Genomic DNA, 18,000 nt, shown 5'->3' with positions numbered 1-18,000 from the left:
AGTTGTATACTACTGCTTCCCTTGATATGGACACTAGACTTCTGTTGATGAAGCTTAGAATAGCATTAGCTTCTTTTGCTGCAGCATCACACTGTTGACTTAAGCCTGTGGACCCCCTAGATCCTTTTCACATGTACTGACGTCAAGTCATATGTTCCTCATCCTCTATTATGGGGAGGGGGAGCACCATGTACACCACTTTGAGCTTGGAAGAAAGGTGTGATAAAAATGAAACAAGTCTTTCAATTCCAGCTGCTCACTGCAAGGATTCTGCACATAAGAAACAAGGCCTACTTTGCTTTCTCCACCTTCCCATCTCATCTGTTTTCTGTCGCGTCTTTTAGGTAGTAAGCTAAAAGGGACTGCCTAATTACAGCTTTACAAAGGTGAAGGATATGATGAAATCACCTGTGATAAGATTTCTGATTTCATAGAGTTCTGATGGTTTCCGACTCCTATGGAAATGGGAACGTATCTACTCCATCAAGGCAGAAGGTAGACATGTGACAGGGTGGGAAAATGGGCACTCTTCTCTGGTTTCTCTTTTAATCTGAGCCGGAGAAGAATTCAGGGCCTGTTCTTTCAGGTGGCACTGTGGTTAAACCACTGAGCCTAGGGCTTGCTGATCAGAAGGTCGGCGGTTCGAATCCCTGTGACTGGGTGAGCTCCCGTTGCTTGGTCCCAGCTCCTGCCAACCTAGCAGTTTGAAAGCACGTCAAAATGCAAGTAGATAAATAGGAACCACTACAGCGGGAAGGTAAACGGTGTTTCCATGTGCTGCTCTGGTTTGCCAGAAGCGGCTTTGTCATGCGGGCCACATGACCTGGAAGGTATACGCCGGCTCCCTGGGCCAATAATGCGAGATGAGCGCGCAACCCCAGAGTCGGTCACGACTGGACCTAATGGTCAGGGGTCCCTTTACCTTTACCTATATTTCAGGTGGGCTTTTTCTGAGTTTGGCTTGGGAGAATGTTACTGGCATCCCATGGGACTCAGTAGTGGAAGGATTTCTGTCGGCTTAGGGGAAGCAAATGGCTTATCACTCACATCTTCCCAGTCCAACAATGACTGTTCTATCACCTTTGGTCTTTGAAGCCTCAGCCGTCCTCCAACCCCAAACTAATGGGAGAATCAGTTGGGCCTCAGGTATGCCTCCCATTCCCAGCTTGGGAAGAAGGGACTGGATGAGTGAGATGCACTTATGATCAACAAAGAGTATTTAAAAAATCATTGCGGTCTGAAACCCAGATTAGGCAACCTCTCTTGTGCACTTGAGATGTTATTGTTAATCTTCACATTTCAAGGGCTCCTCTCAAAAAAAAAAGGGGGGGGGGTTGCTATCATGCCAGGCTCTGATTATGGCAAAAACAAACTCAGGACTTTATTTTAGTCTATCGATGTAGACACTGAAAGCAATAGGTCTTATAATGCTGAAAAACAAAGGTGAAGACCGCCAGGGTGTTCTTCATCTTAAGCTCTCTACACACAACTGTTTTCCTTTTGACGCTGTCTATAAGTGGTTAAGTAGAGATATTTCTTTGGTGTTTTAGTTTGCAAAAAGCAAATTTTAATTACACTGCAAATTAAAATATAAACATAGCTGCCAAGTTATCCCTTTTTTAAAGGGAAATTCCCTTATGCTGAATAGGCTTCCTCATGAGAAAAGGGAAAACTTGGCAGCTATGAAATATAAAGCCTGAGGATGTTATCTGTGAGGTTTGTGCACTAGGCTACACATATGTAGAAGTTATTGTGTATAGTAAGACAATGAGAAATTCATTTATTTCAAAGTTAATATCCAGACATTTGCAATTTTTCAAAGAAAGAAAGAAAGGTTAAACATGGCTTAAATGAAGTATTTGATAGAACAAAATGGTTTTTTAAATGTTGCCAAGAGGCATGCTTTTTTTACTGATACCAATATCTTTAAAAAAAGAAAGAGCACTAGAAATAGATAAACAAGAGAAATAGGACAACAGAACTCTTTGAAAGGGAAATGTGCAAAAGCCTAACATCTATCAGATCTGCATGAGTTGATTGCATCCAATTAATTTAAAGTGTTTGCTCTCTGAAACATTTACTTTAAAACAATTGAGATTTTTTAAAATAGCACAGTTGAAGTTCACTGCCATGATGACCTTAGATGACTTGGGGTGACATCAAACATTCCAAAGCTCCACTTTTTCATCCAGCAAAAAGGTGAAAGAATACTACAGTATTTCCTGCAAAATCACGATGGAAAGCCATAAAAAATGTGTCACTGTTGCAATGCAGGTGCTGTAATGCCCATAAAAAAAATCTTCTCATATTGTTGATGAAAATGCAAGCTTCTCACTCATATTTGTGGAGAAGGAACTGTCAGCAGACCGGTTGGCTTGATTTTGTTGATGCCTCCATCCAAAATGCAAACCCTTGGATATTTGATTTTCACCAGGTGAGCTGCAAACTGAAGCAGAAAGACCCAGTGTCAGGATGATGCCTATCATTTATTTTTAATTTTTAAAAATATTTTTATTGAAAAGAAACTTTTGAACAATACAAATTACCAATAACAGAACCAATTACATTTCCCCCCCTTTCCCCCCTCCCATCCCTCCCTCTCCCTCCCTCTAAGGACTTCCCTCAGCTTCCCTCTCTGGTTTGTTTGTACATATTGTTCTCTGCATGTTGTAAGATTGTACATATCATTACTTTGTCTATCATGTGTTACTAAAAATTGTGAATATTTATTCAAAACCTGCCAAGGAGCCCAAATTCTTTTGTTGTCTTTTTAAACAGTTTGTAAAAAGTTCCCATTCTTCCTTAAAGCCACGGTTGTCCTTCTCTCTCGTAGTTTATATGTTAATTTTGCCAGTTCTGCATAGCTCATCAGTTTTTCTTGCCATTGTTCTTTCGTTGGGACTTCCTCGTTCTTCCATCCTTGTGCTAACAAGACTCTTGCCACTGTTGTGGCGTACATGAATAAGTTCTTTGTTTTCCTTGGCATGTCTTGTCCTAAAATCCCTAACAAAATGCTTCTGTTTTTTTAAACAAACAAATGTCCTTTTAAACATTTTTTTCATTTCATTATATATCATCTCCCATTTTTTAAAAAAACTTCTCTGCATTCCCACCACATATGATAAAAGGTACCTTCTTTTTCTTTACATTTCCAGCATTTATTTAACCCAGTTTTATACATTTTTGCCATTTTTACTGGTGCAATATACCACCTGTACATCATTTTCATATAATTTTCCTTCAAAAGAGAACAATATGCAAATTTTAAATCTACTTTCCACAACTTTCCCCAGTCCTCAAATGGTATAGTATTATGTCCTATATCTTACGCCCCGGATGATGCCTATCATTTATGAATGTGCACATACACATTAGCACAAAGGATCAAGGTGGCTTGCTGGGATACCTGTATCATCCTATTAATCAAACCACAGTATTGCTTTACAATATTATTTCAAGGTATTTTGATGGTTTACCTGTTCTCTATAAAAACAAACAAACAAACAAACAAACAAACAAACAAACAAACAAACCCTACTATGCTGATGAAAGATTAAAAGTTGTTGCTTTCTTAAGGCAAGGGGTAATAGATCAGTGGTGAAACATGTGCTGAAGGACACATGTTCCATCCTGGGCATAAAAACAAAAGGAAGGCAGGAAGACAGATCGGATAACAGGTGATGGGAATCTGAGGCAACACCAGGCTAAAAATGAAGAAATGAAATGAAGACTTCAAAAATGAAGAAGTCTCTTGCCCCCAAATGACAATAGATGCCCAATAAAAAGGCACTGTAATACAAATCAGGCAATGGCAGTGGAGGCTAGTTCATTAGGGCAAATGTCCCAGCAACCTCAGTCTGCCTTCCGTCAGCCCCCACCTGCCTTCTTACAACCAGTCCGGGTTGTGGCTGCCGCCTTCCTCCTTTGTCCCAGTGTTGCAGTCAGGAGGATGGGGGAGGAAACTAGAATTTGTTCGCTATGCCTGTGATTAGTTCTGGTTCTGCCAACTGTTGGGCCTCCCTGCCTTCCACCCTACCAGCTACTGTGGAGTAACGGATTAACTTAGAAACAACAGAGAAACAACTACATGGCATTCATAAGACACCAGAAGGCAACTCTGTACGGCGAAGTTTTTAGTGTTTGATGTTTTATTGTGATTTTATATTGCTGGAAGCTGCCCAGAGTGGCTGGGGAATACAAATGATAAAATAATAATAATGAAAATAATGATAATTGCCATACAGTACAAAGATTAGGCGAAAGAGTAAAAGAGGGGTTCATTGGGTTTAAAGAGAAACAACAACCGCCCTTGTGTTTATGCTGCATAATCAAACTGTTTTAAGTAGAGGTTGGATGGCCACCTGTCATGGATGCTTTAGCCGAGATTCCTGCATTGCAGGGGGTTGGACTAGATGGCCCCTGGGGTACCTGCCAACTCTACAGTTCTATGATTCTAAGCATACTTTCTTTCTTCACACATACCCTCCATATTGCTGCCTGTTGTGTACCTTCAGGACATGGCCTAAGAAATAAATGGTGAACCTGCTGTATCCTGAACTCCAGCTTCCATGAGTCCTAGCCAGATAGGCCAATGGGCAGGAATGATGGGAGCTATTGTCCAGAAGCAACTGCAGCGTCACAGGTTTCCAGTCCCTCTGTCAAAACCTCTCCCGTTGCCTGCAGATCTTTTTGTACGCCACAGCTTCTCATGCTGGGCTTGAACCAGCTGCAGAGTCTGGTGAACAATCAAAGTACACTGTATACCTATGCAAACAGAGACACAGCTGATCACACAGATGTAGAGTACCGAGTGTAGCTGCTGCTAAACAAACCACTTTAGCAAAGACCAAGGCCAAACAACCTTGGCGTCTGTGTCTCCATTCAGGTTGCTGCCAGATCTGTGGTCAGGAGAAGGGGGAAAACCCAGCGAAACATCGGCTTTACTGTCACCCAGGGGACGACACAGCAACAATGTGGGCAGACCAGAAAATTGCTTCCTTTGCCAAGGACCCGAATTGTGTTGCTTTGGCTACAAGCAACCTTTATGGCCTTTCCATTGGTGCATTTTAGCCCTCAGCTTTCTGTAGCCTGTGATCGCATGGAGTGTCTTCTTAAATCTCTTCTCTGTCTTGCATCCATTTAGCCCACACAAACCAATTGCCCTTACTGGAAAAGTCCTCCATAGTCGCACCCTTGCAATTTCTTCACGTCCCGATGCACTCCTGCATGCAACCTTTCCAGGTTCCACCACCCCCAGTCATCTGACAGTTGACTATGCACCTTATTCTTTTCTGCCTCCCATGCCTTTCAGAACACTAGAGGATATCAGCTTTCATTTGGTCTCAAAGCTAACATTTTCCTTGAAATGCCAAATCATCCATCCATCCATTCTATATTTTCAATATCCCAAGGCCCAATTATAAGTAAGTCAAAGCAATTGAAATAAAAAACACAAAATCTCCCCTTATTCTTTCTGGGTTGAATTTTAGACTGTAAACTCCTTGAGGCAACAACCCTATCATCTTCAACTCTTGTACTGTAATTGATGGTGGCATATCTGTTAAGGGGGATGTAAGTTACTGTGCAGAAAAACCAGCCACTGTGCACATTCACCAGGTCTCATGGAGAAGGTGCATATTAACCTTCCATGAAGAGGGAATTGTGCACATTTCCTTATCAATATACAGTGGAAGGTCTCCACTACGATTCCTATGATGCTTGACCCTACCCTGCTATTAAGCTTTTTTCCTTATGCATTAACCCATATACAAACAAAAAACTGGGCTGATGAAGTCAGTCTTTTCTATCTCATTGTCAATGGCTTGGAAGGAACCCAAGGTCACCCTACACTACAGTATTCACACCTGGGAGATGCCTCTGAACACCAAAGGGAACCTGCTCCCAAGTAGTTGCAGCTGCATATGAAGGGGCAGTGAATACAGAACTACAACCCTTGAGATCTATTCATAATTTCAAGTGAAAAGCCAACAGAACTCCAGTTATGTATTTTACGGCTGTGCCTTTGGTTCCCGCTTATCCAAAAGGCAACTGTGTGTCTTGAAGATTTGCTTCTCGCTCAGAGCTGATAAATCTTGCCCGGTGGCTATTCTTCCGTAATGCCCAAGTAATCATGATGTAGTAAAACAAGGATTTCACTGAAACTTTGACAAATGACCTTTTAAACCTCCCAACGGGACAAAGGGCTATTACTACCCTCATGCTGGGAGACCCTTAGCAACCAGGCTGGAGAGGATCTGTGACAACTGCTGAAATATCAGCTGTAAGAGAGAAAAGAGAGATCAGCAGAGTGCTGCAGATGAAATGTAGTGCCTTTTGCTAGCTGGGTGGTCCAAAGGATGAGGAATACTGCAGAGGAAAGAAATGGCAAAGAGCTTGAGTGGAAAGGGACAGAATGTAAAATGTGACATGGAACTAGGTGGTCTTGTAAACAGAATTCAGGAAGATATTTATTGATGGGATAAAGGACACCATGTGCTTGCATGTATCATTTTCACCAGAGAGAGAAATATATCCATGGATGCAATTTGAAAAGGCGACAAATCACAATAAATAACGATGAAAGCAGCCCTGGCTTTCCACCCAATTCAAAAACAGCCGCATTGGATTATGTCTAGGCCAGGGGTTCCCAACAAAATTTTCTCGAGGACCCCTCATCGAGCCGCTATTGTGACAAGGACCCCCATTAATTCCAGCCATGACAGCAGATTTTTGCCCTGCTTCAGGGCGGCAGCGCCCGTTGGCGAGCTTGGCTTTCGCGCGCTTTTTCTCCCCTCACGAGGCGGAGCCAGGGGCGTACCCAGGATCAAAACTAGGGGGGGCAGGGGGGGCAATGCACAGTAGGGGAGGGGCCACATGTATCCAAATTTTGCAGTGATCCTCCAAAACAAAGGAGAATGCAAGTAATAGGGAAACATGTGCTTCATAATGAATATATTGGTGAAAATAACATACAAAATGCAGAAATTACTTGCAAAAATGTAATGTCACACAAGAAGCTTTAGAAGAAATGTGCATTGAAAGGCTGCAGTTTTTTTGAGGGGTTTTTTTTTAAGGAAAAATTTGCAAATTGCTGAAGAAACAACCAAATTTAAGATTGGAAAAATCAGGAAATGGAGAGAAATGAAATGGACAGGTACTCACAATACTGCATCACTGTGTTCAGAGATGTTACTGACTGACAAGCCTAGGAAAGCTTGCAGTGGGAGTGAATTTCAGAAAACACAGAAAACACATCCCAAACTTTCAGTGCATAAAAATTGAGAATGTCAGCAAAAGGGAATCTAAGCAAGTGTCATTTTCATGTGTGCCATTTTTTGCATAGTCAGTTGCTGCTGTTTAATGTGGTGAGCAAAAACAAACTATTATTATTATTATTATTATTATTATTATTATGCTTTGCTCCCTTGCATTGACATGGGGGGGGGAGGTTTGCTCACTAAATTTCTGCACAAAATTACCTAAAAGCATGCCAAAGTGTCATCTAAAAGCATGCCACGGGCACGTAGGAAAATGAGAGGAAGCTGTGACTGGGGACTTCTTTCCGGGCAAGGGCGGGAAGAACGAGCCCCACATAGCAGTAGCAGCAGCAGCGCTTCCCTTTGGCTTGCTGGGCTGCTGTTGTTGCCCCTCCGGCCAGCCTGCCCCGCGCCCTCCAGCCTGCCCCGCGCCAAGGAAGAAGCCGGCCAAGAGCAGCGCTGCCTGCGGGGCTGGTGGGCGGAGGCGGAGCACAGCCCAGCGGAGCGTGAGTTCGGCATTCCCGCAACGCCACGCTCTCTGGTTCCCCGCCGCGCTTGGCCTTGCCGGAGGGCGCGACGGGGAGCTGGAGGGAGGACGCGGCGCGGCGGGAACGGCGAACTCGCGCTCCGCTGGGCTGTGCTCCGCCTCCGGCTCTGCCCACCAGCCCTGCTTCTAGGGAGGGGCAACTGCCCACCCCTTCCCCGCGCTGGGTATGCCCATGGGCGGAGCAAAGAGAAGCTGAATGAGGCGGAGGGAAGAGCCTTTCCGCCTCCGCCTCATTCAGCTTCTCTTTGCTCCGCCTCGTGAGGGGAGGAAAAAGCGAGCGAAAGCCAAGCTCGCCAACGGGCGCTGCCGCCCTGAAGCAGGGCAAAAACCTGCTATCCTCTTGTAAAAAGCCGCGGGGAGCACTGGGCGGCGGGTGGCGGGCAGGCTGGCCAGCGCCCCTCCATTCTGGCTCCGCCAAGTTGCGGACCCCTCTGGCATAGCTCACGGACCCCTGGGGGTCCGCGGACCACTTGTTGGGAAACACTGGTCTAGGCTCCATCTAGGTTACTATCCAATAGCACCAAATAAATGGCTGAGGCCATGTTTCATAATCAGATCTCACTTACACCAATAAAAATCTGCATTTGTCAGAGGCGATGCTACACATGCCAGTTGCTAGAAAGACATGGCACCTTCTCCACCTGTACTTTCTGCAAAGTAAAACTGCTAGAGTTGTCCTCAGAGTCGTCCGCGAATGGACCTAATGGTCAGGGATCCCTTTACCTTTAAAGACAAGAGCCAGCAGGTTGGTCTCTTCCCTAGCCCCTTCCCTCTCTTTCTTAAAGTGCTGCAAAATTCCAGAGGCAAGTTGGGAGACATCCAGGGTCTCAAATGGTGTCAGGTGCGGCAACGTCACCTTGCCAACATAGTACTGTAGCTATTCAAGCCTTCTTGATCTCCATCCAGTTCCTTGGTCCTTGTGCTAATAATGGCTGGCTGGACCCCCCCCCCCAACTGTCCTGCCCACTTGCTGTTGCCAGGAAGACAGGGGCTTCCTTGACTGCTTTTCCCACCTCTTCCTCTCATTGCTTGGGGAGGAATGTCCAGGGCAGCCTGGATACCATCAAAGCCCCTTTAAGGCTAACCACTGATCGTTATTCATTTTAAAACTTTTTCTCCCGAATACATTTATCTGCTTTAGAACGTATAGCTCCGACTTCTTGTTATACTCATGTATCAGACGCTAAAATCTTGTGTTTATAGTTCTTACTAACTATCACGTTTCTCAATAGAAGGTAGGGTCAAATTATGTTTATGTCCAGACTGCTGAGAGCAGTAAAACTTAACATCTTTCATGTATGTTGGCACAATAGACACACCATGCACTTGAAGTGTATACAATGGAGATTCCATTAAGGGAGGGGAAAACTGTTGAGCAGTAAGTGGACTGAGGCCAAATCCTGGCACTTCATTTCTCTTATAGACAAGTGTATGGTAAGGGAAAAAATGTAAGATTTGGGAAGGGGGGTTAGGCTAAAAAATGCAGTGGAAGAAAAACGATGGTACTTTTCTACATCATGCATTGGATCTTGGGGTTTCTTGGGAGCATATTGTTAAATGACTTAATTCAATGGTAATGTTTAAGTAACTACGGTCCAATATGTTCTTATACAAGAAATCCAGAATGAGGTAAAGCAATCCTTCAATGCCCTATTAGCACGCAACCCCATTTTAAGAATTGACAATATTTCACTGAGATCATGATTTCCAGGCACTTATAAAATGTAGGCCCCTTTAATTCAATTAGCTAACTGCAAACATTTAAAAGTATATAACACCATAATACCCTAAAACCACCAAGAAATCTAAAAATATAGAGCTGTAGTCAACTAATATTTACTCAGAGTAGACCCAGCAAAAATTAATGGCCATGACTGATTGGGACCCATTGATTTCAGTGGGTCTACTTTGAGTAAACATTATTTGACCAGAGCCCACTATAAAAGCAGAATTAAAAACAATGGGTGGCATTCTACTAAATTTTACTAAGTAGACCTGTTCACATGAATGGACCTAGTTTAGTCATGTTCATGTGTCTGCTCTCGAGCATGACTAATGTTGGATACAATCCAGTATCAACAGACTCAAACAGCTCAAATGCACAAACCAATAGTAACATCACAAGTTAAAAACAACAGCAGTTAAACACCAATTAGAGTGGTACCTCTACTTACGAATTTAATGCGTTCCGAACGCACATTCGTAAGTCGAAAAAAAATTGTAAGTCGAATCCCATAGTAATGCATTGGGAGAAAAAATTCGTACGTCGAAGCAACCCTATCTAAAAATTCGTAAGTAGAAAAAATCCTATCTAAACCGCATCCAAGATGGCGGGCGGAGCTCCGTTCGTAAGTAGAAACATTCGTAAGTAGAGGTACCACTGTACTAAATTGTCCAGTAAAATCACTTTGGACCAGAAAGGTCCAGAAAACCTGTTCAGAAGTCATCAGTGTGGGTAGAAAATCTGATACGCATGGGGCCACCTAAATGTATTAAGCTACTGGCTGTTCTGCATTGATTTCACACACCATGGTGCACACTCTTGGATCCCTATTAGTTTTGTAGATGACTACTTATTTAACAAAGTCAAACAGTAAAGTTCCTCTGGTGATCAATGGTACTGGAAACATGTTTCTTAGATGTGGTTTGCAGCTGTACCAACCCTGAAATATGATGGTAATGAGGGAGATAAGTAGTGAGGAACAGAGTATGGTAAAAATGCACTTTTCACTCAAGATCAAGGAAGAATTCCTTGCATGCTCAATTGGTGAGGAATGTACACTTTCCACTCCATAATTTCAAGTATAAACTGACAGGTATAAGAGTCTAAAGCACAAGGAGTTTAAAGTTCCCATTCATCCAGAGATGGAAAAATATGATAAGAGATAAGGCTACCACAGGCCAGCATACGCCAAAAGAGAACATTTCTAGCTTAACTACTTTAAATTTGACCACACTTACCGCAGATCAAACTGTTTACTTAAAAATGTACAAGTATTTATTAAACAGTTCTTCCAACTTTTCAAAGTGGAAAGATCTCGCCACCACCAAAGACTGCTTAGTTAGTACTGTAACTTGCTGTAACAATTTATGTTGTGTTTGCATAAAATCAACACAGTCAGCTCGGGTGGAAGGAAGCAGTTCACAGGGTCTTCTTACCTAAGCTGCAAAATAATCCTAACTTTATTTATACAGCCTGTCCCGCCTTCCCACCACCTTGACAATATACTTGGTGAAGCGTCCGTTGATACAATTGCAAGAATACTACAAGGGTTTCTAATAAGGAAGCAGAATCAACAAATGCGCTAAACGAATCAAACAGCAAAACATTCAAAGCCTTTTGGAAACCAACAAGGTTTCTATGTACTTATCTTTCAACACCGTTCTTGGTTTTGAGGGCAAAGGGGAGCAAAATTGAACGCCACTGGGTCCAAACTATGGCAGATGTGTAACCTTTTCCTGATGCCTGTTTTAAAATGACACAAAGCTACAGTCTTATTCAGGCACCCTATTTCTGTGCTGAATCAATGTATGAAGGGGGAAAACAAGGATGCAAATGCTGGCTCTGTCTCCTGTTGCCCTGCATGAATTTGAGGTATAGTGTGTGTGTGGGGGGGGGAGGGAACGGGATTGCTCTACCCAGGTTGGCTCCCCACATGATGCAACAGGGTTTTAAATCTTCCTAGTACCCAGCTCCTGCCCACCCAGCAGTTCGAAAGCACATCAAAGTGCAAGTAGATAAATAGGTAGCACTCCAGCGTGAAAGTAAACGGCGTTTCCATGCGCTGCTCTGGTTCGCCAGAAGCAGCTTTGTCATGCTGGCCACATGACCCGGAAGCTGTCTGCGGACAAACGCCAGCTCCCTCGGCCTATAGAGTGAGATGAGCGCCGCAACCCCAGAGTCGGACACGACTGGACCTGATTTGTCAGGGGCCCCTTTACCCTTTACCTAGGTAGCCTACAAAAGCAGACCAGGCTCTCCACCAAAGATGAAGATGTTATTCCTCCAACCTGTGGAGGCCAACAGTGATGGGAGGTGGAGTTAAGTTTGCTCATCGTTGCTCCCTCATTTCACCCCACTTGGCGTGATTTAACGCAAAAATACGATGCCTGATCACTGTTTTTTGGCTGGCTGCAGTTGGGAGTGCAGGAAGGAGAGGGAGCTTAACCCTTTCCAGCTGCACTGCTGTGCACCCTCAGGTTCCAGGCATGAGAAATGATGTGGAGAAAAGCATGAAACCATGGTCCATTGGGAAAAGCTTAAACAGTCCCTGTTGTTGCTCCACTCTTGGCTGAGCCTCCCAGAGACGCCTTTCATGGGGAGGGGATCCCACCAAACGTCTTGGAAAACTATTTCATGCATCCACTGTGCAATGATGGGTGCATACCGTGTTTCTCCTAAAATAAGACGGTCCTCAAAAATAAGCCATGTCAGGCTTTTCATTAGTAGAATAAATATAAGACATCCCCCGAAAATAAGCCGGGGGTGGGAGCCGCTTCGGGGAGCGCAGCGCAGCGCGAAGAGCCTGGTGAGAGGCAGCTGCGGCTGCAGGTGAAGCCCGGGATCTGCGTGGGCGACTGGGGACGAGCGCCCTGAGCGCTGCGGCGGTAGTGAAGAGGTGCCCGATCAGCCTGCTTGAGCAGGTGAAGCAGGGCGTGAGAGGGCCGGCCACACCTCGGCGCGTTTTTCTCCTCGACACCTCAGCGAGAGGTGACCGTGCATGCGCACACCAGCGCCACCGACCGGAGCAGCCCCACCACTGTGCGCTCGCCCCATTGCCGCCTGCTTTGTGGCGCTCTCCTCCTCCACTCACCCTGCCGCGCTGCTTCTCCCCTTTCGCTTCGCCCAGCGCTCATGCGGCAGGCGGCGGCGGCGCTTTTCCCTCAGGCACCGCCGCCGCTGCCTGCCGCGTGAGCGCCAGGCGAAGCGAAAGGGGAGAAGCAGCGCGACGGGATGAGTGGAGGAGGCGAGCCCCACAAAGCAGGCGGCAATGGGGAGAGCGCGCGGCGGTGGGGTTGCTCCGGTCAGCGGCGTTGGTGCGCGCACGCACGGTCACCTCTCGCTGAGGCGTCGAGGAGAAAAACGCGCCGAGGTGTGGCCGGCCCTCTCACGCCCTGCTTTGCCTGCTCAAGCGGTCCCTGCGCCGCTCCCTCGGTCTAGCCCAACCTTAATCGGGCACAACCACTTTCCTCCTTCTTGTGCCCTAAATTGGTTCGCAAATGCCTTTCTGTGGACATGGTCCACTCTGGACGTGCTGCTGCGAGGCAGGTTCTGCGCCCGATGAGAGGCTCTCTCTCTCTGAAAGGAACCAGAGCCGCCGCGGGAGCCTGTGGCCCCTGCCTTCCCCTCGGCATGCCCGTTCCGCTCTCACTCTGCCTGGTTCCCAAGCTCTGGCCTCCGGAATGCGACAGAGGGCGAAGCGTCCCGGGTCAGGGCAGCAGGGTCAGACGAGCTCGGGGCTTCCAGGCACCGGCAGCAGGGCAGGTTCATGGGAAAAGGTGGAGCGAGCTGCTTCCACCCTCACCCTGTCAGTATGGTAGCTGGAGGGAAGGTCGCTGCTGAGGCTGGGCCGGCCTTTCCTTGGGCCGAGTCAAGAGTTGTCTTCAGCAGACACCGTAGCTGCGCCCCAAAAAGCAGCTTGCTTGCTGTGCAAAATAAGACATCCCCTGAAAATAAGCCGTGGTGTTTTTTTTGGAGGAAAAATGAATATAAGACATGTCTTATTTTAGGAGAAACACGGTAGATTCAGTACGTAATTAGAAAGCACCGAAAATACTCTACAATGATCATTGTGATGTAAACCAAGATACTTTCTTTTGCTGTCAGCCAAAGGAACAGTTCCCACATGGAAGGGTCACTATGCACATTTGGAAACACGTCAGTTTCATAAGGGAAAGAGACATTTGCCAAGAACGTGTCTGTTTCCTTGTGCTTTATAATATGCCAACAAAACCTCGTGCAAAATCATGACTCCGACTTTGACTTTTTGTTTGGAGTTGGTTGCCCATCTCTCCCTAATGGCGAATATTTCTCTGTGCTAGCAAGAATTGTGATATTTTGGTATTTGGAACGAGGTATTTAAAAATTGTTCCAGAAAATGAGATAGTAACATTTTGGTAACTTTTCAGGCCAAAAACAAATGGCTGTGATGATCAGAAGTTCATGTGCCATAACCACAGACAGCTAGAAAAACACTGTAGGGTAAAAAGTTCATTTAGCTTCATAATCACCCTCCTGGCCTGAGCTTCTAAAGTTGTGTCCAAGAAAATGCTGTTCCCAGAGTAACAGAGACAAGAATGGCTAATTATTATTGTCAACAGATTAATAAAGTTAAGCCTGAGCTTCTTTTTCACATTAAGAGGATTACTTCTGCACTGCAAAAGGACAACCCTGTCATTTCAGATCACAGAGTCAGCTTGCAAGTTTAAGTGTATTAATAGAAATATGACAATTCTTCAGAATTAGTGCTCTTAGTAGATGCAATTAACTCACTATGCATTTAGTAATGTGGTCTAAAATGAGTTTGACCAAACTGTGGGAGGCAGTGGAAGACAGGAGTGCCTGGCGTGCTCTGGTCCACGGGGTCATGAAGAGTCAGACTTGACTAAATGACTAAACAACAACACCACCATACCGGCCATTGCAATATTCCCCCCCCCCCAAAAAAAAGAAAGAAAGCAGAGATGTTTCTGTTCACTCATCTTGGGCAAGTTGTTTTGCTGGTTTCCTTGTTTGTTGACCAGGCGAAGAGGCCACTTTCACATTCTCTGAGCTACTTTAGTGATGCTGGAAACCATGTGAATTCCATTGCCCAAGTAAAAAAGGGTCCTTCAACTAGAGAGTTTGTGCCACACAAGAAAGAGATGGGGGAAACCTGCTCACAGACATAATCTAGCTATCTGAAGACTGTCAATAAGCAAGTGCTTTGAAACAAAATAAAAAAGTCCTTCCAGTTTTTTTATTTTGTTTCGACTATAGCAGACCAACACGGCTACCTACCTGTAACAAGTGCTTTGAGACATTCATAAAACCAGACCTGCTCTGATTTTAAGCGAATGTGTGCAGTTACCCTTAACACACAAATCAAGTAAAAACTGACAGAATTGTAACACCAGTGTTGAAACACCCCGGGAACTAGTAAATTAAACCCACCACCCCAAGACTCCGTCTGTTGTTGTGAGTTACTGCTGCCAATCCATTATGTATTAACATATTCAAAACACTGCAATACCACCCTCCAATTAAAATTTTTCAGGGCAGTTTACAACAGCTCATAAAACACAACACTCATAAAACACAATGAATAAAAGCTTCAGTGAAATCAGTGGAACATTTAACAGCCAAAACCACAGAAGAAATACAAAAGTCAACCATAGCAAAACCACACACAATAACATAAGGGAATAAATTTCAGCGACACTCTTCCATGTCTATCATGGAACTGGTTTCATACATGAGATACATATTAATATCCCAGTAATCTAAAAAGTTGTATGTCCAAATTATCTAAAATGTATCAAAGTATAGCAGATGTATCTTGGAGGTGTGGGGACGCAAGAGGAGACATGATACATATGTGGTGGGGCTGCCATAAGATAAAAAGATTTTCGGAACAAAATTTACGAGGAAATGAAAAAGATGTTTAAAATGCAATTAGTCATATATCATATATGGTACAGATTTATGTTGGTTTTTTTGGTAGAGTATGAAGAGGTCAAAACGACCTTTTTATTTCTCAATGGATTTAGGGTCAACAACAGATGAAGAAGGAAATAAGAGACAAGAACTTGTTAAATCTGCAAAGTATAATGATTTTATTCTGTAACTGTGATGGAATACCTGTATAATTGTAGAATTTCACAATGACTCAATAAAGTATGGGGGGGGGAAGTTGTATGTCCAGACCAAGTCTTTATTTCTGTAGAATTCTGTCCAGAAAATTACACACTACCGCACCACTCACTAAATGTTATTGTTAAACCTTCTCATCCTTGATAATATAGATGCCATCATAAAAAACTTACCTGTGCTGCATTCTTTGCCACGTGTCCTACAACCACGACAACTCTCCCTTTAAAGCTCTGGAGAGTGGAAGTAGCAGGGCACTGGATGAGGTCTCCTTCAGCAGTGAATGCCGATCCAAATGGGATGTTGATGCTGCCAGATATATGCCCTCGATTAAAGCTGTGCAAGAAGTGGGCCCATTAAGGAAATCAAGGAGGAAGAGAGGAAAACCAAGCTCTGAATATTGTCATCATTTATTCAATTTCGTACCCGACCTTCACCTTAGGGTGTCTGGGGTGGTTATGGCAATTAAAAATGTATATTAAAAACCAATCACAGTCACAGGAATAAGGTGGGTCCTGAAAACACTTGTTTCAGTTGTGAAAGACCAGGATAAAGAGGTGTTTTCAACACCCAACTGTACACTGCACCATGGAAGTGCCAGGCACACCTCTTTGGGGAAGGAATTCCACAACTTGGGGTCTGTCACAGAAAATGCCCTCTCCTGGGCCACCACTCCCTAGACCAGGCATAGGCAACGTTGGCTCTCCAGATGTTTTGGAACTACAACTCCCATGATCCCTGACCACTGGGCCTGTTAGCTAGGGATCATGGGAGTTGTAGTTCCAAAACATCTGGAGAGCCAACGTTGCCTATGCCTGCCCTAGACAGTCACACAGATAGAGCCTTTTGCTGCACCTCTGAATGAGTGGCTGAAGTTCAAAAGGAGAGCGGTCTGCAAATGTTGACTGTTCGCGTGGGATGAGAGTTTAAAAAGCCCCGAGCAAGTAATAGGAAGTGGCCTTATATTGAGTCAGGCCATTAGTCCATCGAGCTTACTATTGTCCATAATAATTTGCAACAGTTCTCCAGGGCTTTTAACTGACAGGGATCCTTCCCAGCCCTAAGGTGGACATGCTAGGGATTGACTTTAGCACCATGTACTGTACTCGCAAAGCACTGGCACTGCCATAGCTCTCTTCTATGGAAGAAAGAGCCTGAATAAGAAACAAAGTCCATACACACCTAGATATGTTGCATTTGCAACAAAAGCTGTTACCTGATAGGGAGGTAGCAAACATTGAAGCTTGGGTGCTAAAAATATGAGATTGCCCACAATCAATGACATAGTAAGATGAAGAGATCCTTAGGATCAGGGACCACGATGGGGCCAGATGTGAAGCCTCTAGGACAGGCATAGGCAAACTCGGCCCTCCAGATGTTTTGGGACTACAACTCCCACCATCCTAACAGGACCAGTGGTCTAGCTAACAGGACCAGTGGTCTAGGAGCTGGAATATGGTCTTGGGCCACCAGTTGGTTACCCCCATGTTAAGACCTTTTTAAAGTTATTGGTTACCTTTTCATTCATTGTAAGTGCAAAAAAGTTAGCTTCTGCATTCATGCAAGTGATATGCATTCAATACGCATTTTACAGAAAACATTTTCAAGTATGATTTGTGGTGGTCAAATAGTCATGGTTTTTCATCTCGCGCTCCTGTTATGTCTTCAAGAGTATCGGGTGCCAAACAATGCTACTTTTTATTCCTGGATCTAGCATAAATTGCCTTGGAAAGGCTTAGAATTAATCTAAGATTAACAGATTCCTTTAAAAATAATTCATTTGAACACTTCCATCTGCATGACTGAAAAATTTATACTGCGGGAAGTATGAAGTTTTCAAGATCACCAATAAACTAAACCATCCCACTTAGTTAGCATAGTTCATTAATTTCTAACTGGAAGGAATAACTATTTCTTGCATTCCAAAACTTACAGACCCATAAATCTATGGAGTCAATGTATATATTTCAATATGACATGATAATTGTAAGACACGACAAGGAGAAAAATGACTTTAACCTTAAGAAGGTTAAATACAGTTACTTTTTAAAATTAAAGTAGTTGCATTAGTATTTCACTATGCACACTTCAAAATGTCTTTTGGATTCTTTCTCAACTTAGCTGGTTATCATAACCACTCCATTGCTGAGATGATTACAAAAGTTAGAAATTTATGCAAAGGAGGTTATAGGACCATGAAGAAATTTTGCTGGAAACTTCCATGAAATGAATGGACCAGAACTCATGTTTTTGCAACATGCTTACTGAAATGAATTGTAGACAAAACTGCTGCCTTTCTATTGAAATAAAAATATCACCTAGATGTTACCTTTTAAAAAAATCCAAAA

The 18,000-nt window shown here is 44.1% G+C and overlaps 1 protein-coding gene across 7 annotated transcripts in view; it reads right to left on the bottom strand.

Annotated features, from left to right (window-relative positions):
• Positions 1 to 1,765: 1,765 nt before the first annotated feature.
• The window catches only part of TBCK (TBC1 domain containing kinase), a 90,251-nt gene continuing 74,016 nt past the window's right edge, over positions 1,766 to 18,000 (bottom strand). For all 7 annotated transcript variants that reach the window (XM_060278487.2, XM_088660474.1, XM_088660475.1 and 4 more), the window contains 2 exons: positions 15,829 to 15,988; positions 1,766 to 2,446 (listed from right to left, as the gene is read on the bottom strand). In XM_060278487.2, the coding sequence (XP_060134470.1) occupies positions 2,336 to 2,446; positions 15,829 to 15,988 (271 nt within the window). In that variant the 3' untranslated portion in view covers positions 1,766 to 2,335. The remainder of the gene's footprint in view (positions 2,447 to 15,828; positions 15,989 to 18,000) is intronic.

This window comes from Zootoca vivipara, chromosome Z1 (genome assembly GCF_965207765.1).
Source record: "Zootoca vivipara chromosome Z1, rZooViv2.hap1.1, whole genome shotgun sequence".
Taxonomy (NCBI): domain Eukaryota; kingdom Metazoa; phylum Chordata; class Lepidosauria; order Squamata; family Lacertidae; genus Zootoca; species Zootoca vivipara.
The sequence above is the reverse complement of the archived record's forward strand: the minus strand, read 5'-3'. Positions and strand labels throughout refer to the sequence as shown.